A 25,327-nucleotide genomic window follows, 5' to 3' on the forward strand; every position below is an offset into this window, starting at 1 on the left:
TGGCAACCCAATCCAGTGTTCTTGCCTGGAGAACCCCAGGGACGGGGGAGCCTGGTGGGCTGCTGTCTACGGGGTCGCACAGAGTCGGGACTGAAGCAACTTAGCAGCAGCAGCGGCAGCAGAGAGTTTCAGTTTTACAAGACAAGAAGAGTTCTAGAAATGGATGGTGGATGGATGGCTATATAACAATGAGAATGTATTTAACACCAATGAACTATACACTTAAAAATAGTTGAGAAGGTAAATTTTATGTTAGATGTATTTCATAATACATTATTCACAAATTTTAGAAATAATATACAAATGCATATACATTTTTGAAAAGTCAAATTTTTATAGTGTGTACACTGCTTAATTAGGGTGACTCACAGCATTTTTAATGAACATTTAAGTCATCAGAGCTATGGTGGCAGCGAAAACCTCAGAGAAGTCTGTGGCTGCCCTCTCACTCAGCCTGCTCCCACCTAGGAGATGGATCCCACTTTCACTCATCATGGATTGCTAAAGATGTTTCCGAATGTCCAGTGTACAAGGCTGGTAAGCCTGGTTTTAATCACATATCTAAACATATTTAAAACCTCTAGTTATTCTCTAAATGTCCAATTTTTTAGCAACTACATGTAGTTTACTGAAATATAAAAATTATATAGCCACCTATAAGAAGGACCAAATTAACTTTGCTAATGGATTCAAACATTTGTCTGATCTTAATATATGAAAATGTCTGCTTACCAGACAGGAAGGCAATGTCTTGCATTAAGAAGTGGCTGACGTCCTTTACACAGAGAAGCACTTCGTCTTCTATTGAGAATGAGAAAGGGAGAGAAACAATAGTCACATTAAAGAACAGCCAGAAACGCACAGGGTATTTCTTAGCATGCAGAAAAGAACTCTGGGGGTTCCGAAGATCTGCCTCCGCAGGTGCAAGGCCGACCTTATCTTTACTCCTCTCAGCCACCTAAGAAGGAAATCACACTCTGGACAGTGTCATTGTATAAATAAGACCAGTTATCCTCATTCTCAGAATCTAGCCTGGGACATAAACTACTCTCAGTGACCAAAAAGCCAGGGGCAAAAGTCCAAACTCTAGTACATCCGGATTTATCTAAAGGGTAGAGAGTCATGAAGAGACATTGTAGCATAGTGTCTTCCTCTTCTGATAGTACCCTTCTCTCTGCAAAGCTTTATGAGTGATTACAAAGCATTTTTTGGGTCCTTTATCTCATTGGATCCTTGAAAAACCCTGGAGAAAGCTATTATTTTCCCATCTTAAAGGTCAGGAAAAGTGTCAGAGATCGAGTATAAAGCAGTGGTTAAACATACAGCTTTTGAGTCCAAGAGACCTGAATTCCAACCCCAGCCTGCTGCATATACTGGCTATAAAAACATGTACAAGTTACTTAGCCTCTTAGAGTCTCAAGTTTCCTTACCTGTAAACTGGCCATAATAATATATACCTCACAGGGTGCTGTGCGAACCAAATGCAAAATAACTGGCATAAGAGTCAATGTTTCTTGAACAGCAGCCTATTAACTCATCTTTGACCATTAGAGGTGGGACACATCCATGTGATCTTCAATATATTTTAGTTGTCCCAGATCTTAAGTGCTAATTTGTAATGTTCAATTCTAGTGAACTACACAGGGGCCCCAGATCAAAGTCTACTACCTGCCTCTGGTCCATGAGCCAGGATAACTTTTTCAAAGAAAACGGGCCATCAAACTCAGCTATTCTGGATCGTTGGTTTTAATGCCTGTGGTTCCACATTTCTCAGAGAAACCATGTTTTCCCCCTTGCTCACTGATACAGAGGGCCTTTAAAGACCTGGTCTCTGATGGTGTCAGGCTGATGACACATTCCCCTTCTTGGTGCTCTTCAGATCATAGCATATGGAGGGCTTGTATCCAGGCCCATCCTGCTCAAGGGCATTGCACACACAAGTTCTCAAATGACCCACACTAGAAAATGGAACAGGGGCTCTGTTACAGAGCCATACACACACATACAAAATTTGAAACATAAAGAAATGCATTGACCAATTTATTTTCATAAGATCAGTTCAGTTGCTCAGTCATGTCTGAATCTTTGTGACCCCATGGACTGCAGCACGCCAGGCTTTCCTGTCCATCACCAACTCCCAGAGCTTGCTCAAACTCATGTCCATCTAGTCGGTGATGCCATCCAACCATCTCATCCTCTGTTGTCCCCTTCTCCTCCTGCCTTCAATCTTTCCCAGCATCAGGGTCTTTTCCAAGGAGTCAGTTCTTCACATCAGGTGGCCAAAGTATTGGAGCTTCAGCTTCAACATCAGTCCTTCCAATGAAGGATGAGATGGGAGATAGTGCAAGAGGACTAGAACTTTCTCTGCTCTCAGAGGCCTGCACAAGTGGCAATGTTCTATCATTTAGATGAGAACTGACTCATTGGAAAAGACTCAGATGCTGGGAGGGATTGGGGACAGGAGGAGAAGGGGACGACAAAGGATGAGGTGGCTGGATGGCACCACCGACTCGATGGACGTGAGTTGGAGTGAACTCCGGGAGTTGGTAATGGACAGGGAGGCCTGGCGTGCAGCAATTCATGGGGTTGCAAAGAGTCGGACACGACTGAGAGACTGAACTGAACTGAACTGATTAGGCATTAAAATATTCCTACATAATAAGACCCAATTTCCTCCCTGCTCTGATCAGTAGAAATAACTATCAAGATAAATGGATAAATTTGATGTCAGGTGGCAGATCTGGAAACACTAATATCTACAACCTGATTCCTCCCATATCATTCAGGCTGTTGCATAGTTACAGAAACTATGTCTATTTACTCTACATTTTTAAAAAATCCATTCATGTAGTAAGAGAGGCATCAGGGCATAAAATAAAAGGCTGAGGGCTGGGAGTGGGAGGATTGGACCTGATGCTGGCTCGGGCACTGAGCAGCTCTAGAGTCTGGGGCAAGTTACCTCCACCCCTCACTCATTACCCACCACAGGCAATACAACAAGTACTCCAAGGCCCCAGACATCCTGAGATTCAACAACAGGTAAAATCCATAGACAGAAGGAAAACACCCTGATGTTTCTATCATAAAATGTCTTCCACAACTGTGCCGACAAAATCACATTTCAACACTAACACAAAAGGACAAAATAATAGTTAAAAGAAACAGACTCACAGGGATAGAGAACAAACTAGTTGTTACCAGTGGGGAGGAGGAAGAGGGAGGGGCAACAGAGGGGGAGGGGATTAAGAGGTAAAAACCAGTATGTATATAATAAATAATTAGCACAGGAAATGCAGCCAATATTTTATAATAACTTTAAATGCAGTATACCCAGTATACCCTTTAAAATTTGTGAATCACTATATTTTTCACCTGAAACTTGTATTATAAATCAACTACACCTCAATAAAAAAAAATGGTTAAAAGAGAAGATGGTACTATTGGGCTGGTCAAAAAGTTCGTTTGGGTTTTTCCATGGCATCTTACAGAAAAACCCAAAGAAACTTTTTAGCCAACCCCAACATTTTAGGGAATGATCACATTCTCGGTTGAAAACAGGGTGAAGGGAGAGGAGATAGCAGGAAAACGAAAGAGAAGCCACGAGGTTATCACTGAGCAGCCACAAAAGACACAGTGGGCTTATTGGTAAGAACAAAGAAATAGAGTTCAGAGAAAGCCGACACTGAGTTAAACCCAACTTTGCATCTAACCTCTTGAATTTCCACACAGATTTCCCTCAGAAATGTAAAAATGAGAACAGATGGTTTAGGATGTTCTTCTTGATGACCCTTTAAACTCTTACTCCAGAGCATGAGAAATAAAAAGCCTAGGTCACTAAAGCTGGATCAGATCCACATTACAGCGTGTTCCTTGTTGACCAGATTTATATTTGATATAAAACTTGCAGAGCTGCCCCATGTGGAAAATTCAATTGCTCAAAAATGAAAGGCGTGCATTCTCCTTACTTTGGACTAGTTATGAAATCCCAAAAGGACTGGTTGGGAAAACAAAACAAAAAGGCACTAACAGGATAACCTGGGAGATTGGGATTGACATATATACACTGCTGCTGCTGCTGCTAAGTCGCTTCAGTCGTGTCCGACTCTGAGCAACCCCATAGACGGCAGCCCACCAGGCTCCCCCGTCCCTGGGATTCTCTAGGCAAGAATACTGGAGCGGGTTGCCATTTCCTTCTCCAATGCATGAAAGTGAAAAGTGAAAGTGAAGTCACTCAGTCGTGTCTGACTCTTCTCGACCCCATAGACTATAGCCCACCAGGCTCCTCCATCTGTGGGATTTTCCAGGCAAGAGTACTGGAGTGGGGTGCCATTGCCTTCTCCGATATATACACTACTATGTATAAAATCCTGGAGGAGGGCATGGCAACCCACTCCAGTATTCTTGCCTGGAGAATCCCATGGACAGAGGAGCCTGGAGAATCCCAAGGACAGAGGAGTCTGGAGGGCTACAGTCCATGGGGTCGCAAAGAGTCAGACACAACCGAAGCTACTTAGCATAGCAGCACATGTATAAAAAAGATAACTAATGAGAACCTACTGTATAGCTCAGGGAACTCTACTCAATGCTCTGTAGTGACCTAAGTGGGAAGGAAATCTAAAAAAGAGGGGATGTATATTTACTTATAGCTGATTCACTTTGCTGTATAGTAGAAACCAATACAACACTGCAAAGCAACTACACTCCAATAAAAAACTTTTTTTAAAAGGGCACTAACTCAACAGGCTTCCCTGGTGGCTCAGACAGTAAAGCATCTGCCTGCAATGCAGGAGACCTGGGTTCAATCCCTGGGTCGGGAAGATCCCCTAGAGAAGGAAATGGCAACCCACTCCAGTACTCTTGCCTGGAAAATTCCATGGATGGAGGAGCCTGATAGGCTATAGTCCATGGGGTCTCAAAGAGTTGGACACGACTGAGCGACTTCACTTAACTTTAACTCAATAGGTAATTTGACAAACACCCTCAAAAACACCCTCGTGGAACAGTCTTCCTTGAAAAGCTCTGCTGAAGAACCATGTAATTGCAAAGTCAAACACAATCAAGGACAAATTGAAGACAAGACAAAGAGAGTGCTTGTCATCTCGTTCATTCCACACATTTGATCAGGAAGCAACAGGAGCAAGCTTTTATTGCCTTGGCTATCAAGTGCAAACTCAATCTCTAATATTTCTTTTATAATATAAAAGGTAGTTGTGCAAATGAGAATACAAGCTCAGAATTCAAATATGAAGAATTTTAGAAGTCCTAAAAGGTGTGGAAATAAATAATATATTTAGGATGGTTTGCAGAGGAGGAAGGTAAACCCATCCAATTAGTTGATTCATTTTGGTGGTGTCACTTGCATAAAGAAAAAAAAAAAAAAAAACTTGTCACCTTAATACAGGGTGCCCTTTATAGTTTTTAAAGATTTCTTTTGCATCCATTTATTTTTTAAAAACAAATATTTCTTGAGCACTTACTAAGTGCCAGATTCTATTCTAAACTGTGGACAGATGTTCTGGGTAACAGTAAAGATTTACAATTAAAAAATGTTGTGAACTACTGGGGTTTAAGCATACTGCAACATCCCCCAGGAAACACAAACACACTGCATGCAACTCCTCCTTGGGTATGGGCTATGTGTGCAGTGTTTCCCAAACCTATTCGTTCAGGTATTTCTTTCGTTGGTTGGTTGGATAGTTGGTTGGTTGATTGGTTAGTTGGTTAGTTTTTTCCCTTCAGAGTAAAAGAGAAGACAAACAGAAAGCAACAGAGAGCTACACCGACTCCATGTAAAGCACTTGTTTTAAAAGTCAGAACACTCCATAGACGAAACGACTGCCATGGTAGCTAGAGAAGCCCTTTCCCATCACTAAGAGCATTGAAACAAGGGCCAAGCAACTCTGTAGAAAGGAGACTAGAGAGAACAGTGGAGCATATAGGTGGATTTGAGTAAATGATCTTTCGTGTCATACTTCTCCAAGAGTCTATGCCTCCATGAACTGAATGTGTGCCACCATTCCAAGGCATTTAAATTCTACTGAGTTTATTATTGACTCTTACAGGAAAAATGATGGTTTATTTGATATCTACAAGCATTCTCATTTGATAGAAAGCGTTTTTACTCCAGATTCTGGTGTATAACAGCAATAATTCCAGCCATTGAGCTTTACTTCCTGGTGACATCCTCTCATGTACATTTATCCCTTCCCTGGGGGTTCTGTTCCTATCCCATAGAAGAATATGAGTTCTGAACCATGCTGCATAATATGCCATTCTGTCCAAGCACCAGAGAACCAGGGCAAATATTAACTGCTTAAAACAGCAGATACCTCTGCTTTCATCTTTTCTGAAAAATAAGATCCAAAAGAGAGGGCATATATGTCTAGTAGTCATGTATGGATGTGAGAGTTGGACTATAAAGAAAGCTGAGTGCCAAAGAATTGATGCTTTTGAATTGTGGTGCTGGAGAAGACTCTTGAGAGTACCTTGGACTGCAAGTAGATCAAACCAGTGAATCCTAAAGGAAATCAGTCATGAATATTCATTGGAAGGACTGATACTGAAGCTGAAACTCCAATACTTTGGCCACCTGATGCGAAGAACCAACTCATTTGAAAAGACCCTGATGCTGGGAAAGATTGAAGGCTGGAGGAGAAGGGGACGACAGAAGATGAGATGGTTGGATGGCATCACCAACTCAATGGACATAAGTTTGAGCAACCTCTGGGAGTTGGTGATGGACAGGGAAGCCTGGAGTGCTGCAGTCCATGGGGTCACAAAGAGTTGGACATGACTGAGCAACTGAACTAACTGACTGAGAGCTGATTCACTTTGCTGTATAGCAGAAAGTAACACAACATTGTAAAGCAAATATACTTCAATAAAAAATGTTTTAAAATGGGAAACAAATTAAAATAGAAAAGGAAATAAAGGAAATGTCAACCAGAAAGTTATAATCTCTTTGCCACCACCAATATGAAAATAGAGGGAAAAAGTGCTGTGAATGATTAGAAGTAGCTACTTACTGAGCACCTAGTACTTGCTAGGTTTCATGGGATTTCCCAGGCAAGAATAATGGAATGGCTTGCTATTTCCTTCTCCAGAGGATCTTCCCAATCCAGGGATCAAACCCACATCTCCTGCTTGACAGGCAGATTCTTTATCATCTGAGACACCAGGAACCACATGGACAGAGGAAGCCTGACAGGTTACAGTCAATAGGATCGCAAAGCGCCTAACACGACTGAGGGACTAATACACAGTACTTGCGAAGTATGCATAAAGTACTTTGTATGCATTTTCTCTGATCTTACAACAGTCCTCCAAGATGGATATTAAAACCCTCACCTTACAGATGAAGTAACAGGCTCCGAGAGGCTCCCATTCATCACTTATTTATTTAAGAAATTCACACAGAACAATTGCTAGGCACAGGCACTGTTCAGACCCTAGTAGAAGATTCAGAAGAAGTTTTCACAGTGTCATCCATTTGGTTCCCTAACCTTCAGACAGGCAGAAGAATACAATCAGCTCTAATGCAAATTACTAACTAGATATGGTTTATTAACCTCACATTTTCTTCCAGGAAGAGTTTCATCCCAAACCATATCAGGAATGTTTATAACACAATCTTTTGCCAGAAATGCCATTATTCTTACAGACTGAAATTCTTTTTGAAGGTTCACTATTGCTGGTTTCACGACTCAAATAAAACTTGGTTTTGTTTTGAGTCCTAAATCCTGTTGCAAGGCAGATGGGAGTCTATGTGTGTAATTCTTTCCTTTCAATATGAACATCAGATATACTGTACCATCTGTAAATGTAATGACTCTGACATGCAACAAATTCAAGTGCTGTCTTGACAAGTGTTATGCTTTAAAAGGTGGAACAAATAAAAGGGTAATTCTGAAACCATCACAAAATGAATTCCCATTAGACTACAGTAGAACAAACTATGCAGTACTTTGTTGTTTCATAAAGTGAAAGTGAAGTCACTCAGTCGTGTCCGACTCTCTGTGACTCCACAGACTGTAGCCTACCAGGCTTCTCCGTCCATGGGATTCTCCAGGCAAGAGTACTGGAGTGGGTTGCCATTTCCTTCTCCAGGGGATCTTCCCAACCCAGGGATCGAACCTGGGTCTCCAGCATTGTAGGCAGATGCTTTAACCTCTGAGCCAGGGAAGTCCATTTCTGCCATAAAGGTACAGTATAAAAGACTCACATAATCCTGCACTAACGAAGGAAAACCAAGATTCTTGCTAAACCCCTCTGCTCACAACATTCTCCAATCTATTTTATTCAACTCACCAAACATCTACTGGGTTTTTATTTGTTCCTCCTGCTAGGTGCTGTGGCCCACTGGAATATGAAAGAGTGTCTCACCACAAGCTTAAAAATTAACAGAAGATACAACATCTAAACAACTGGCCATAATATGTAGTGCAGTATGTGCTATAATAGAAATACACAATATAGAGTAAAGGAAGGGAGAAATTATTGCATTGAAATTGAGAGATTAAGAAAAAGGAAGAAAAAAAAAGAAAAACGAGGATTTCATAGATGAGGTGACATCTGAGCTGAGCTTGGAAAACTGGGTGGGATTCAAATACACAGACAGGGGAATAAAAAATGACATAGAAATGAGGCACCAACACAGGAGTAGGTGAAGGCATCATGGACTGTATATGTCTTGATATGGGTTGAGTTCAGAGAATGGGATAATCTAACTAAAGCCAGACAGCAAGACTGGAAACAAAAAGTGGAGAACTTTTCCAAGCCTCCAGTGGAGAGCAAGCTTCTGGAATGCCTCTGATCCAGGATCTCTGCCGTAGCACAAAGGTATTTTCCAAGCAGGCAACACCTACAACACAGTGGTGGGGCTGGAGAAACTGGCAGAGTCTCGAGTCAACTACCAAGTCTGGGTATAACCTCAAGATGCCCCAAGACTCAGGTTGTTGATAAGCGTGTGTGCAACAAAACGTGCAGGAAGGAAAAGGGAAAGGGAAGTCCAAGGCCCGCTCTCCTGTAGTATAAACTCCAAAGAAAACTTGGCCTGAGTACTAAGATGCCCATTTTTTTTTCAAAAGTTAACATTTTGAAATCTCACATTTGACTCTTTTTCATTCTTCTACCCCAAACCCAATCTTAAGCACCTTAGAACAAATTAATTAAAGTCGTAAAAGGAAAAACAGGAAATTAAAAAAATTAATTCCCAGACTTCCCTGGTGGCGCAGTGGATAAGAATCCACCTGCTGATGGAAGGGACATGGCTTTGATCTCCGGAAGATTCCACATGCTGTGAGGCAAGTGCACCACAACTATTGAGCCTGCGCTCTAGAGGCCGTGTTCCACAAGAGAAGCCACCACAATGAGAAGCCCGTGCATGGCAACTAAAGAGAATAGACCCCCTCACCCCACCTAGAAAAAGCCCATGCAAAGCAACAAAGACCCAGCACAGCCAAAAATAAATAAATAATAAAATGAAGAAATAAAATTTTAAAAATTAATTCCAAAACTCTTTGTAGCTGGTATAGACATATATACATCATTAGATTTCACAATTGTCATTTTAGATGTCATATAGTCCAAGATGGGCTTCCCAGGTGGCGTTAGAGGTAAAGAACCTGCCTGCAAATCCAGGAGACAAAAGAGATGCAGGTTCAATCCCTGGATTGGGAAGATCCCCTGGAGGAAGGCATGGCAACCCATTCCAGTATTTCTGCCTGGAGAATCCCATGGACAGAGGAGTCTGGTGGGCTACAGTCCATAGGGTCACACAGAGTCAGACATGACTGAAGTGACTTAGCATGCATGCACACAGGGTGTGTAATGTCATATGCAGGCTGTGATGTTGCAGGAGATATAGATATATATATATATATTTATATATGTGTGTGTATATATGTAGTATGTGTATTTATACATGTATTTATATATATATATTATATATATATATATTTATATATACACACACATATATAAATACACATACAATGGAATATTACTCAGCCACAAAAAAAGAATGAAATCATGCCATTTGCAGCGACATGGATGGACCTAGAGATTATCATACTGAGTGAGGTTTGCCAGAGAAAGACAAGTATCATATGTTGTCACTTATATGTGTAATCTAAAAAAAAAAAAGATACAAATGAACTTATTTATAAAACAGGAACAGACTTGTGGTTGCCAAGGGGGGATGGGGGAGGGCTGGATTGGGAGTTTGGACACAAACTACTACATATAAAATAGATTTTAAAAAACAAGAGGAGGCTTCCCTGGTGGTCCAGTGGTTAAGAATCTGCCTGCCAATGCAGGAGATATGACTTGGACTTGGTCCGAGAAGATCACACAGGCTGCAGGGCAACAAGCCTGTTCACCGTTGACTGCTGAGCCCATGCACCTAGAGACCGTGCTCTGCGACCAGTGAAGCCACCACAATGAGAAGCCTGCATACGGCCAACTAGAGAACAGCCCCCACTGGATGAAATTAGAGAAAGCTCACGCACAGTAATGAAAACGAAGTACAGCCAAAAAATAAATCAAAAATTAATCAATTTTTTAAAAAGAATCTATAAAAAAATATAAAAACAAGGACCCACTGTATAGTACAGGGAACTACATTTCATATCTTGTGATAACTAAATAGAAAAGAATATGAAAAAAAGTATGTACATATTTGTATATCTGAATCACTTTGCCTTACACCAGAAACTAACAGAACATTGTAAATCAATTATACTGCAATTTTTAACAAAACTGTTTATCCAGTATGATGTCATCTATATAATTAACAAAAAAATAAATAAAAAAACTAACTTCAATGTAACAGGGCTTTTCTTCTGGGCCATAAAATTTTTTTTGGTATATTTTTCACTTTTTTGGGGTAATGATCATGTTCACTTTTTTAAGAGCAGTTTTAAGGTTAACAGCATAATTGAAGGGTAAGTACAGCAATCTCCTATATACGCTCTGCCCCTACATATGCATAGCCCCCTAAATCAACATCACTCATCAGAAAAGTACATTTGTTACAACTCATGAACCTTCACTGACACATCATTGTCACCCAAAGTCCATAGTTTACATTAGGATTCACTTTTGGTGATGTAAATTCTATAAGTTTAGACAAAATATAATGACATGTATCCATCATTATGGTGTCATGCAGAGTATTTTCACTGCCCTAAAATTCCTCTGTGTCCACCTATTCATCTCTCCCACACACAACCCGTGGCAATCAGTGGGTTTTTTAAATTGTCTACATAGTTTTGCCTTTTCCAGAATGTCTTATTGTTGGAATCATACAATATGTAGCCCTTTCAGATTGGTTTCTTTCACTTAGCAATATGCATTTTAGGTTCCTCTAAGTCTTTTCATGGCTTGCTAGCTAATTTCTTTTTAGCACTGAATAATATTCCATTCCCTGGCTGTACCACTTTTTATTTATCCATTCTATTTTCCTTTTTTGATAAGTTGTGTTTTCATTTTCATTTAATTCAAAATATTTTTCTAAAATTGCTTTGAGATTTCTTCATTGACCCATGTGTTATTTAGAGGTATTTTCTTAATATCCATGTATTTTAGAATTTTCCAGTTATCTTTCTGACATTGGTTTCTAGTTTAATTCCACTGTGGTCTAAGAACAGCCATTATTTGATTTATACTCTTTTAAATGTGTTAAGGTGGTACATTGTGGTCAATATTCCCTATGAGCCTGAAAAGAATCACTTTTTAATTATATATTTATTTATATTTATTGAACTATAAATCACATACCAAAAATTCATCCTTTTAAAGTGTACAATTCGGTATATTTTAGTATATTTAAAAAATGTTGAAACCGTCACTGCTATTTTTATTTTTTTTAATTGGAGAATAATTGCTTTACAATGCTGTGTTGGTTTCTGCTGTACAACAACATGAATCACTTATAAGTATACATATATCACTTCCCTCTTGAGCCTCCCTCCTAGCACCCCCCATCCCACCCCTCTATGTCATCACAGAGCACCAAGCTGAGCTCCCTGTGCTGTATAGCAGCTTCCCACTAGCTATCTACTTTACACATGGTAGTGTATATATGTCAGTGCTACTCTCTCAGTTCATCCCACGCTCACTTTCCCCCATTGTGTCATCACCTCAATTTAACTCCAGAACATTTTCATCGTTTCAAAACGGAATCCTGTAAAATGCAAAACAAAACCACAGTGAGATACCACCTACACCTGTCAAAATGGCCATAATCAAAAAGAACACCAATAACAAATGTTGGTGAGGATGTGGAAAAATGGGAACCCTCAAGCACTATTGGTAAGAAGGTAAATTGGTGCAGCCACTGTGGAAAACTGTATGGAGGTTTCTCAAAAAATGAAAATGTAAAAAAAAGGACTACCATGTGACCCAGCAATTCCACTCCAAGGTGTATATCCAAAAGAAACTAAAACACTAATTAGAAAACATACATGTACCCCAATGTTCATGTGTATGTGTTAAGTCACTTCGGTTGTGCCTGATTCTTTGTGACCCTACAGACCATAGTCCACCAGGCTCCTCTGGCCACGGAATTCTCCAGGAAGAATACTGGAGTGGGTTGCCATTTCCTCCTCCAGGGGATCTTCCCGATCCAGGGATCGAACCCAAGTCTCTTATGTTTCCTGCATTGGCAGGTGGGTTCTTTACCACTAGTGCCACCTTGGAAGCCCCAAAGATCACAGCAGCCTTATTTACAATTGCCAAGGTATGGAAGCAACCTAAATGTCCATCAACAGATGAATGGATAAAGAAGATGTGATTTGTATGTGTGTATATATATCGGAGAAGGCAACGGCAACCCACTCCGGTGTTCTTGCCTGGAAAATCCCATGGATGGAGGAGCCTGGTAGGCTGAAGTCTATGGGGTCGCGAAGAGTGGGACATGACTGACTGACTTCACTTTCACTTTTCACTTTCAAGCACTGGAGAAGGAAATGGCAACCCACTCCAGTGTTGTTGCCTGGAGAATCCCAGGGATGGGGGAGCCTGGTGGGCTGCCATCTATGGGGTTGCACAGAGTCAGACACAACTGAAGTGACTTAGCAGCATATATATATGATATATATATATATATATATGAAATAAAATGAAATATTAATCATCCATTAAAAAATGAGATTTTTGCCATTTGCAGCAACATGGATAGACTTGGAGGGTAATGCTAAGTGAAATAAGTCAGACAAAGACATATGCTATATGATATTACTTATATGTGGAATCTAGAAAATACAAGAAAAAATAAAAAATTTAAAAATACAATGAACTAGTGTCTAAAACAAAAAAAAAGCAGAAATACATACCTTGAGAAGAAACTAGTGGCTATTGGGGAGAGAGGCAATACAGGGGTGGGGAAGTTGGAGGTACAAACTATTGGGTGTAGGATAGGCTCAAGGATGTACTGTACAGCATGGAGAATATATCCAGTATTTTGTAATAGGTGTAAATAGAAAAATTGTATCAAATTTTCAAAATAATTTTTTAAAACTTTCTGGGAAAAAAAAAAGAATCCCTGTAGCATTAGAAGCCAGTACAGAAAGAGTTAACATAGCAGGCCTCCACTGCTTATCCTTAGAAAGGCAGAATTGCAAAGTAAGCCTTTGGCTGGCATCTGGGAACTTTGATTCAGGAAGTAAACAATGCGGATTATGCTAAACACCTGCTTTCCTTTAGGGAGCAAGGAAATGTTGGTACCTGCTAGTGATAGAGTGCCTATGTGACTACCCACCACTACCAACCCTGCAAGGAGCCTCTGAAGAGTCCCTGATGGGCAACATTTCATATGTGTCACAACTTGTTGCTGGAGGAACTATTTAAGCACATTCTTTGTGACTCCACTTGGAAGAGAACCCTTGAAAGCTTGTGCCTGGTTTTCTCCAGACTTTATATTGTGTGCCTTGCCTCTTGCTGATTTTGCTTTGTATCTGTTTGTTGTAATAAACACCAGCTATGAGCACAAAATAAGCTTGAGTCCTGTGATTCTGCCTAGAAAGTGATTAAACCTGGAGTGGTCTTGGTGATACCCAACACACAGTCATTTCCCCAAAGGAAGAAGTAAAACTATCTCTATTTGCAAATGACTTGAATGTAGAAAATAATAAGAAATTAACATACACAGACACAAAAACAATAAAGCATTTTAGTATTAATAAGCAAGTTCAACAAGAGTATAGTATATTATTATAGTATATTCTAGCTGAGCTACTTAAAATCCTAAAAGATGATGCTGTTAAAGTGCTGAACTCAATATGCCAGCAAATTTGGAAAACTCAGCAATGGCCACAGGACTGGGAAAAGATCAGTTTTCCTTCCAATCCCAAAGAAGGGGAATGCCAAAGAATGTTCAAATTACTGTACAACTGTACTCATTTCACATGCTAGCTAGGTAATGCTCAAAATCCTTCAAGCTAGGCTTCAACACTATGTGAACTGAGGAGTTTCAGATGTTCAAGCTAGATTTAGAAAAGGCAAAGGAACCAGAGATCAAACTGCCAACATCCGTTGGATCATATAAAAAGCAAGGGAATTCCAGAAAAACATCTGCTTCACTGATTACACTAAAGCCTTTGACTGTGTGGATCACAACAAACTGTGAAAATTCTTAAAGAGATGGGAATACCAGGCCAACTTACCTGCCTCCTGAGAAATCTGTATGCAGGTCAAGAAGCAACAGTTAGAACTGGACAGGGAACAATTGACTGGTTCAAAATTGGGGAAGGAGTACATCAAGGCTGTATATTGTTTAACGTCGATGCAGAGTTATGTGAAATGCCGTGCTGGAAGAGTCACAAGCTGGAATCAAAATTGCCAGGAGAAATATCAACAACCTCAGATTTGCATATGAAACCACCCTAATAACAGAAAGCAAAGAGGAACTAAAGAGCCTATTGATGAATGTGAAAGAGGAGAGTGAAAAAGCTGGCTTAAAATTCAACATTCAAAAAACTAAGACCAAGGCATCTGGTCCCATCACTTCACGGCAAATAGAGAAAAAGTGGAAGCAGCGACAGATTTTATTTTCTTGGGCTCCAAAATGACTGCAGCCATGAAATTAAAAGATGCTTGTCCTTGTAAGAAAAGCTATGACAAACCTAGACAGCACATTAAAAAGCAGAGATATCACTTTGCTGACAAAGGTCTGTCTAGTCAAAGCTTTGGTTTTTCCAGTAGCCACGTATGGATGTGAGAGTTGAACCATAAAGAAGGCTGAGTGATGAAGAATTGATGCTTTTGAATTGTGGTGCTGAAGAAGACTCTTCAGAGTCCCTTGGACAGCAAGGAGATCAAACCAGTCAATCGTAAAGGAAATCAACCCTGAATATTCACTGGAAGGACTGATGCTGATGCTGAAGCTAAAGCCCTAATACTTTGGTCACCTTATAAGAAGAGCCGACTCATTGGAAAAGACACTGATGCTGGGAAAGATTGAGGGCAGGAGGAGAGAGGAGTGACAGAGGATGAGATGGTTGGATGGCATCAATGACTCAATGGACATGAATTTGAGCAAACTCCAAGAGATAGTGAAGGACAGGGAAGCCTGGAATTCTACAGTCCATGGGGTCTCAAAGAGTTGGATACAACTTAGTGACTGAAAAACAACAAAGAGCCTATAGACCTCAGGACTGGGTTGCCTCAGGCCAAACAACTAACAGGAGGGAGCACAGCCCCACCCATTAGTAGAAACCTGGGCTGAAGATTTACTGAGCCTGGCCCTGCCCACCAAAGCAAGACCCAGTTTTCCCCACAGCCAGTCCCTCCCATCAGGAAGCTTGCACAAGCCTCTTATCCTTACCCACGAGCGGGCAGACAGAAGAGGCAAGAACTACAATCTCACAGCCTCCAGAACAAAAACCAAAATCTCAGAAAGCTAACCATAAAGAACATTTAGTAATCAATAATAAAAAGGCAAATACAATTAAAAGTGGGCAAAGTGGATTTGAATAGACACATCTCCAAAGAAGGTATAAAACTGACCAATAAGCACATGCAAAGATGCTCAACATCATTTATTCATTATGGAAATACATATCAAGACTACAATCAGATAACACTTCACTCCCACAGGAATGGCAATAATGAAAAAAGATGGACAATAACAAGTATTAGCAAGTAAAAGTCACTCAGTAGTGTCTGACTCTTTGCAACCCCATGGACTATACAGTCCATGGAATTCTCCAGGCCAGAATACTGGAGTGGGTAGCTGTTCCCTTCTCCAGGGGATCTTCCCAACCCAGGGATCGAACCCAGGTCTCCCACATTGCAGGCGGATTCTTTACCAGCTCAGCCACCAGGGAAGCCCAAGAACACTGGAGTGGGTAGCCAATCCCTTCTCCAGTGGATCTTCCTGACCCAGGATCGAACCAGGGTCTCCTGCACTGCAGGAGGATTTTTTACCAGCTGAGCTACCAGGGAAGCCAAGTTAGCAAGTATGTGGACAAATTAGAAACCCTAATAGTGTTCAAGAGAATGTAAAATGGTTGAGCCCCTGTGCAAAACAGTTGAGCAATTTCTCAAAAAGTTAAACCATATGACCTAGCAACTTTACTCCTAAGTATATACCTGAAGGAAATGAAAACATCTACACAAAACATGTACAGAAATCTCAATAGCATTATTCATAAAAACCAAAAGTAGAAACAGAAATGTCTATCAACTGAAGAATGGGTAAACAAATGTGATATATCCATGTGATGGAATATTATTCAACAATAAAAAGTAGTAAAGGACTGATACATGCTACAACATGAATGGATCTTGAAAACATTTTGCTAAGTGAAAGAAGCCACAAATTCTAAGATTTCATTTTATGAAATATCCTGAATAGGCATTGAGAGAGAGATAGTAAGTAGACTAGTGCTTGCTTCAGTTCAGTTCTGTTCAGTGGCTCGGTCGTGTCCGACTCTTTGTGACCCCATGAACTGCAGCACACCAGGCCTCCCTGTCCATCAGCAACACCCAGAGTTCACCCAAACCCATGTCCATTGAGTTGGTTATGCCATCCAACCATCTCATCCTCTGTCGTCCCCTTCTTCTCCTGCCCTCAACCTTTCCCAGCACCAGGGTCTTCTCAAATGAGTCAGCTCTTCGCATCAGGTGGCCAAAATATTGGAGTTTCAGCTTCAACATCAGTCCCTCCAATGAACACGCAGGACTGATCTCCTTTAGGGTGGACTGGTTGGATCTCCTTGCAGTCCAAGGGACTCTCAAGAGTCTTCTCCAAAAGCATCAATTCCTCAGTGCTCAGCTTTCTTTATAGTCCAACTCTCACATCCATACATGACCACTGGAAAAACCATAGCCTTGACTAGACGGACCTTTGTTGACAAAGTAATGTCTCTGCTTTACAATATGCTGTCTGCTGCTGCTGCTGCTGTTGCTAAGTCACTTCAGTCACATCTGACTCTGTGCAACACCATAGAGGGCAGCCCACCAGGCTCCCCCGTGCCTGGGACTCTCCAGGCAAGAACACTGGAGTGGGTTGCCATTGCCTTCTCCGAATATGCTGTCTAGGTTGGTCATAACTTTCCTTCCAAGGAGCAAGTGTCTTTAAATTTCATGGCTGCAATCACCATCTACAGTGATTTTGGAGCCCAAAAAGATAAAGTCTGACACTGTTTCCACTGTTTCCCCATCTATTCCCCATCTATGAAATGATGGGACCAGATGCCACGATCTTAGTTTTCTGAATGTTGAGCTTTAAGCCAACTTTTTCACTCTCCTCTTTCTCTTTAGTTCTTCACTTTCTGCCATAAGGGTGGTGTCATCTGCATATCTGAGGTTACTGATATTTCTCTAGGCAATCCTGATTCCAACTTGTGCTTCCTCCAGCCCAGTGTTTCTCATGATGTACTCTGCATTTAAGTTAAATAAGCAGGGTGACCATATACAGCCTTGATGAACTCCTTTTCCTATTTGGAACCAGTCTGATGTTCCATGTCCAGTTCTAACTGTTGCTTCCTGACCTGCATACAGATTTCTCAAGAGGCAGGTCAAGTGGTGTGGTATTCCCATCTCTTTCAGAATTTTCCACAGTTTATTGTGATCCACACAGTCAAAGGCTTTGGCCTAGTCAATAAAGCAGAAGTAGATGTTTTTCTGGAACTCTCTTGCTTTTTTGATGATCCAGCAGATGTTGGCAATTTCATCTCTAGTTCCTCTGCCTTTTCTAAAACCAGCTTGAACATCTGGATTCACCGTTCACGTATTGCTGAAGCCTGACTTGGAGAATTTTAAGCATTATTTTACTAGCGTGTGAGATAAGTGCAATTGTGCAGTAGTTTGAGCATTCTTTGGCATTGCCTGTCTTTGGGATTGAAATGAAAACTGACCTTTTCCTGTGGCCACTGCTGAGTTTTCCAAATTTGCTGGCATATTGAGTGCAGCACTTTCACAGCATCATCTTTCAGGATTTGAAATCCTGGTTTCTTAAAGTGGTTGCTTAGGGCTGGGGAATGGAGAAACTGGGAGGATCCTAGCCAAAGGGTATAGGGTTTCTTCTATAATGAAGTGCCCCAGCATTGGTTTCAGTGATGGTGACACAAATCTGAATGTGCTAAAAACATTGAATTTAACACTTTAAATGGGTACATTACATGTATGGTATGTCAGTGAAGTGAAAGTCACTTAGTCGTGTCTCTTTGCAACCCCATGGACTATAAAGTCCATGGAATTCTCCAGGCCAGATTACTGGAGTGGGTAGCCGTTCCCTTCTCCAGGGGATCTTCCCAAATCAGGGATCAAACCCAGGTCTCCCACATTGCATGCAGATTCTTTACCAGCTGAGCCACCAGGGAAGCCCATGGTATGTTAAGTGTATTGTAATAAAGTTGTTAAAAAATAATAAATCAAGGAAAGAATCATTGTTTGTAAGAAAAATGTTCATTTGAATCATCTGAGTAAAGGATGCCTGTTTTCTACCTCTCCTTCCAAAGGAATTTGAACATGGAAAAACAAATAGAAGTGGGTTCAACTTTTGAAAACGTGTGTTAAGGAAAAAAGATGAAGGCTGTGGGGCCTCCCTGGTGGCTCAGATGGTAAAGAATCCGCCTGCAATGCAGGAGACCTGGGTTTGATCCCTGGGTGGGGAAGATCCCCTGGAGAAGCAAGTGGCAATCCACTCTAGTATTCTTGCCTGGAGAATTTCATGGACAGAAGAGACTGGAGGGCTATAGTCCACGGGATCGCAGAGAGTCAGACACCACTAAGCAACTAAGCAAAATAATAATAACAATAAAGGGATTTTTTTTACAAAAGTTAAAGGTTGTGCATAAAGGTAAACCACAATGACATCACACAATCAGTAAGTTCACACAGTGCTTATATTTCATTATTATCTTGGGTGATATAGAAATATAAAATTCTGATACTTTCATACACACAAATATTTCTTATAGAGTTAATATAGCACAGTACTTTTGAGTGCATGCTTCAAAGGCAGACTGTCTATATTCCAATTCCAGCTCTACCACTTACAAGCTGTATCACCAAGGACAAGCTGCTTATACTCTCAGTGTCTCAATTTCCTTTATTGGTAAAATGGAGAAAAATGACAGTAACTATTTCATTGTGTTATTGTAATAAGTAAAGTTGTTAATATGCAAAGTCTTGGAGTAGTGTCTAATATATGGTAATTACTCAATACATGCTGGCCATTGTTACAGAGGAAAAAAAATAAGATTACAATTTAAAAGTTTTACTGTACAAGTGAGCATTCAGGCAGTGGTAGATAATAACTAGGTTAGCATTATGGTTCTGCAAAGAGCTTCATTCCCACCCCTCCCCAAATAGCCACAGCTGTTCCTGGCCAGAATACCACTTCCATCTTTCAGTTCATCTGCAAATAGGGGAGTAGGTCACGGTTCCTTATCCATATCTAGGGTTTTGTATACAAGGAAAACTCTGAGATGGTATCATCTTTGAATATAAAAATGGAACTTTCGAGTTTGAAAAACAGGGAGGAGTTTTCCCTTATTGGTCTCATGGGGGACTAAAAATCCTAAAAAATCTTCTTGCTACAAAACATAAAAACATAGTGGAAAAAACAAAAGTAAATTATTCCTAATTTATTTTTCTGCTCAGTTGGCAGGAAAGACAAGGAAATCTTCAAAGGCCAAAACCATTATGAGGGCAAATATCCTGAGAGAATCTAACAGAGAATAGTAGTTGCCCCAGGGCAGCTGCTAAACCACAGGTGACTTAAAACCTGGTTTTAATGGTCATGCATTGATGGAGAGTCAAAGCCTTCAGCATTGGGAATCAGATCAGAGAAAATGTGTATAATCTATGGGTAGGATAGAGGTTTCTAAACAGGATACAAGAAGCACAGAGCTTAAAGGAAAAGACTGATATTTTAGGCTATACTAAAGGTAAAATTTTCTTTCATCAAAAGACATCACAAAGAAAGTGATGACAAGACAAATTACAAGCAGACACTTCAATACATATGTGACAAATAATATCAAGGATATATAAAAGATTGTAAGTCAATTTTAAAAAGAGACAAACAACATGACAGAAAAATGGAAAACAAAATAACAGGAACAAGCATTTCACAGAAAACGAAAGAGGAATGGTCAATAAACATTTGAAAAGATCTTCCAAAACATTTGTAAAGTGTGAAATACAAATTTCAAGGACAGTAAGATAATCTTTTATACCCAATGCTTAAACAAAAATTTTATTTTAGCATAAAGTATAGGGGCTTTTTAATTATATGTAACATAGGCAAAATTATTTAAGTCAATAAACTTTTAAGGAATTGCACATGTTCTCATTGCCAATCACCTTAATTCCTCCAATGTCAAAAACAAGATAAGACAGTCCTTTCAAAAAGAAGTCTTGCTCAGTCCACAGCTGTCATGTCAATTAGTCCACAATTCTTTTAGTTGGGCTTCTCTGATCTCCAATGGAAATAGACACACTTCAAAATTCCCCACCTATAATCTTTGGGATCCAATTTCCTCAAGCAATTCACTTTAGGACCACATTTAGGGTCAGGAGATGGGTCTGTCTGGTTCTGAATTTGACACTCTGTAAAAAGGCATTAAGTTCAAATCATATTCACTCCTAAGCTATCACACCCAGAAAAGTACAGATCGTTGGGTTATACCAACCCCTAGTAACACAAAGTGGATTTCTAAGGGAAGCCAGGAAAGGGAAGGAAGAAATGAGAGGCTGGAAGGAGAAAACGGGGATATAAATGAGGAATCCACATTGCAAAACCACTTAAGTGCCTTCTTCATTTAGGCACCAGCCACTCTCATCATCTGTGTATTTCTTCTTTCAACAAACTTTTGTTAGACTCCCATCTGTTGCCAGGCCCTGTGCAGCGATGGGGGACACACAAAATCAGTGACTCACTGGCCCTGCCTCGGGCCCTCGTCATCTGCGAGAATGCAGTGACAGCTCAGAGTACTAAGTGTTACAATAGCGTGGAGCCCAGGACAGCGTGAGCACACAGAGAAATGACATGGAGTACTAAACTGATGAAATAGATCGTGTCTGAAAAATGGGAGAGGAAAAAAAAAACGTTTTGTGGCCTAACCTATGCTGAATACCTCCTGGCGTTCATTTTCAGCATGTTCAGTTTGCAGTCATGACTCAACATTATACCAAGGTCGATGGTCTCTGACCTGCTTCCAAGGAGGAGAGTAAGTGGTGGCAAGCTCCCTCATCCTGTCATGGATAAGATAAATGAAGGGGAGCCATTCATTTCTGTAACTTTTGTCAACACCAATATTTACATGTTTCTGCACATGCGTCTAGTCCACAGAACTGGAAATAATAAGTATGCAATTAAAATGGCTGATTTTGAAAGGTCATTCTAGCATCTTTCAAATAACTTGTCGGGAGGGAGGCTCAAGAGCGAGGAGAATGTGTGTGTGTGTGTGTGTGTGTGTGTGTATCTTATTCACTTTGTTGTATAGCAGAAACTAACACAACATTGTAAAGCAATTATACTCCAATTTAAAAAAAAAACCAAATCACTTGTAAAGTCGATAGGCAATATGAAGAGGCTTACACTGATAAGAAAATGTTAAAAACTGCAGCGTAGAGCCTTTATTTACTCTTCTCCACTGTGAAAGCTCTTTTGTGACTTGATCATGTGCCTTTTAAAATTTACACTCCATAAAAATTGACAAGATCTTTGCTAAATGTCAGAACTCTAGTAAAGGGCTCTTTAAATTGGCCATGGGTATATATATTATATACATTTTTCATATATGTTTTATACAATTCTACATCATCTTCAAAACTATACATTACCTGTCATGAAAATAAATGTCTTTAAGAATTAGCTTCCATGAGTACTTTGGAAAGCACAGGTTTAAAAAAAACCTCTTCTATACATCTGTGTCTCTTTTGCTATCTCGCATACAGGGTTATCGTTACCATCTTTCTAAATTCCATACATATGCGTTAGTATACTGTATTGGTGTTTTTCTTTCTGGCTTACTTCACTCTGTATAATCGGCTCCAGTTTCATCCACCTCATTAGAACTGATTCAAATGTATTCCTTTTAATGGCTAAGTAATACTCCATTGTGTATATGTACCATAGCTTTCTTATCCATTCATCTGCTGATGGACATCTAGGTTGTTTCCATGTCCTGGCTATTATAAACAGTGCTGCGATGAACATTGGGGTACACGTGTCTCTTTCAGTTCTGGTTTCCTTGGTGTGTATGCCCAGCAGTGGGATTGCTGGGTCGTATGGCAGTTCTATTTCCAGTTTTTAAGGAATCTCCACACTGTTCTCCATAGTTGTCCTAGTTTGCACTCTGTGGGGGGGGGGGGATGATTTGGGAGAATGGCACTGAAACATGTATAATATCATATAAGAAACCAATCGCCAGTCCAGGTTTGATGCAGGATACAGGATGCTCGGGGCTGGTGCACTGGGATGACCCAGAGGGATGGTATGGGGAGGGAAGTGGGAGGGGGGTTCAGGATTGGGAACACATGTACACTCGTGGCAGATTCATATTGATGTATGGCAAAACCAATATAATATTGTAAAGTAATTAGCCTCTAATTAAAATAAATAAATTTAAATTTAAAAAAAATTTTAAAAAACCTCTTCATCACACAATTTTAATGTTCCAGATTATTTCTTAGCAAGAGAAATTTTGGGGGAAAAAAAGCATGTAAATCAAAGGGCCATCACTTTATTCATCTAAATCATATTCATTCAAGTACCCACAGTGCAAATGATCAGGGACAGGTTAGAACATGAGCTTAAAATCAAATCACAGTCCCCAACCACCACAGTCACTGCCACCACTAGATAATTCTAAACACAGTGGCTTAGTAACAGGTAAATATTAAATTAGCCTCTTTTTAAAATTTGTATTATAACATCAGGCCTTTCGAAAGCAGCTATTTAAAGCACAAGCTATAAAATAAGACAAGACAACCCACTAATGTCAAAACTCACAATATCCATGTAGGCATATGACTAAGTGCCAGATCTCCTATTCCATGGCTATTCATCTCTTCTTAGGTTCAGAAAATCTAATTTTGAAATACATAGCATCTGCAATGGTAAATCCAATTACGATTACTTATTTTAGCTTATAAGGCATGCAAAAAAAACACACAACATCTGTCAATGGTCCTTGGAAAGTGTAAAAGGAAGGAAGTAAAATTGACCCTTTTTTGGAAACTGACAAGTACAAAATGGCAAAGAAAACCAGGGCGGCTGCTTTTTGCGCTGTGACTAATCACATGATCAGGCTGGCACGTACAAACACAAAGAAGTCCTGCAAATACACACATTACTTTTCAGTGTCATCAAAGACTAACTTCCTATGGTTTTTCTTGTCTTCAGGCTGCATATTGAGCAGCTAATTCTTCAACTTCACTAACAGTGGCACAGGAGTACAAGTGAAGGTTTGATGAACAGAGAACCCACTGCCTTGAATGTGTAGAAGCCTGTCTTCTATGAAAGGAAAAAAAATAACAACAGGATTTTATATATCTTATATTTCCTGTACTCCTGTGTGTATCACACATTTTATAATGAAATCACTTCTAAGTAAACCCATTCAAACTCAAGTCACAGTTCAACATAAGGGGGACGATTACAATTTGGTAAAATGCTCAGATATACATGGATTCTATTTTTTTTAAGTTAGCTCTTCTAAAAAAAAACAACTATTTACTTATTTATTTGGCTGAACAAGGTCTTGGTTGCGGCATGTGAGATCTTTTTTTAGTTGCAGCAAGAGGGATCTAGTTCCCTGACTAGGGATCAAACCCACGCCCTTGCATTGAGAGCACAGAGTCTTAGCCACTGGACTACCAGGGAAGACCCATACATGGATTCTTTGTTTTTCTCATCATTTATTTAGAAATAAGCTCTTTGTGGGCAGGGATTTTTGTGTTTTGTTCACTGAAATACCCCAACAGTACCTAGCACACAGGAGGTGATCTACTCATGTTGAATTTATGTATCTACATCCATAAAAAATGTCCACACATCCAAACTGACTGCTTATAAATAACTTAAAAACCAAAGACAATTTCTTTCTCTTATTTCACTTAGCATAATACCCTTCAGGTCCATCCACTTTGCTGCAAATAGCAAAATTTCATTCTTTTTTATGACTGAGTAATACTCCAGTGTGTGTATGTCTGTGTGTGTGTATCACATATTCTTTATCCATTCATCTGTTGACACTTAGGTTGCTTCCATGTCTTGGCTATTGTAAATAATGCTGCTATGAACACTGAGGGTGCATGTATATTTTCTAATTAGTATTTTTGTTTCCTTTGGATATACACCCAGGGGTTGAATTGCTAGGTCATATGGTAATTCTTTTTTTTTTTTTTTTTTAGTTTTTCAAGAAACCTCCATACCGTTTTCCTCAGTACCCCACATCCTCACTAACATTTGTTATTCATGGTCTTTTTGACAATAGCCACTTCGACAGGAGTGACGTGATACCTCATTGTTGTTTTGATTTGCATTTCTCTGATGATTAGCAATGTTGAGCATCTGTTTATGTTCCTGTCGTCCATCTGCACATCCTCTTTTTAAAAATGTCTATTCAAGTCTTCTGCCCACTCTTTAATCAGGTTGTTCACTTTTTTTATTATTTATTTTTAACTGGAGGATAACTGCTTTACAATATTGTGTTGGTTTCTGCTATACATTAACATGAATCAGTCATAGGTATACATATGTCCCCTCCCTCTTGAACCTCCCTCCCATCTCCCTCCCCACCCCACTCCTCCAGGTTGTTACAGAGCCCCAGTTTGAGTTCCCTGAGTCATACAGCAAATTTCCACTGGC

The 25,327-nt window shown here is 40.0% G+C and overlaps 1 protein-coding gene across 5 annotated transcripts in view; it reads right to left on the minus strand.

The window, feature by feature from the left end:
- The window catches only part of MCF2 (MCF.2 cell line derived transforming sequence), a 125,404-nt gene that overhangs the window by 85,333 nt on the left and 14,744 nt on the right, over positions 1-25,327 (minus strand). For all 5 annotated transcript variants that reach the window (XM_070784608.1, XM_070784606.1, XM_070784605.1 and 2 more), the window contains exon 2: positions 733-801. In XM_070784608.1, the coding sequence (XP_070640709.1) occupies positions 733-801 (69 nt within the window). The remainder of the gene's footprint in view (positions 1-732; positions 802-25,327) is intronic.

This window comes from Bos indicus, chromosome X (genome assembly GCF_029378745.1).
Source record: "Bos indicus isolate NIAB-ARS_2022 breed Sahiwal x Tharparkar chromosome X, NIAB-ARS_B.indTharparkar_mat_pri_1.0, whole genome shotgun sequence".
Classification (NCBI taxonomy): domain Eukaryota; kingdom Metazoa; phylum Chordata; class Mammalia; order Artiodactyla; family Bovidae; genus Bos; species Bos indicus.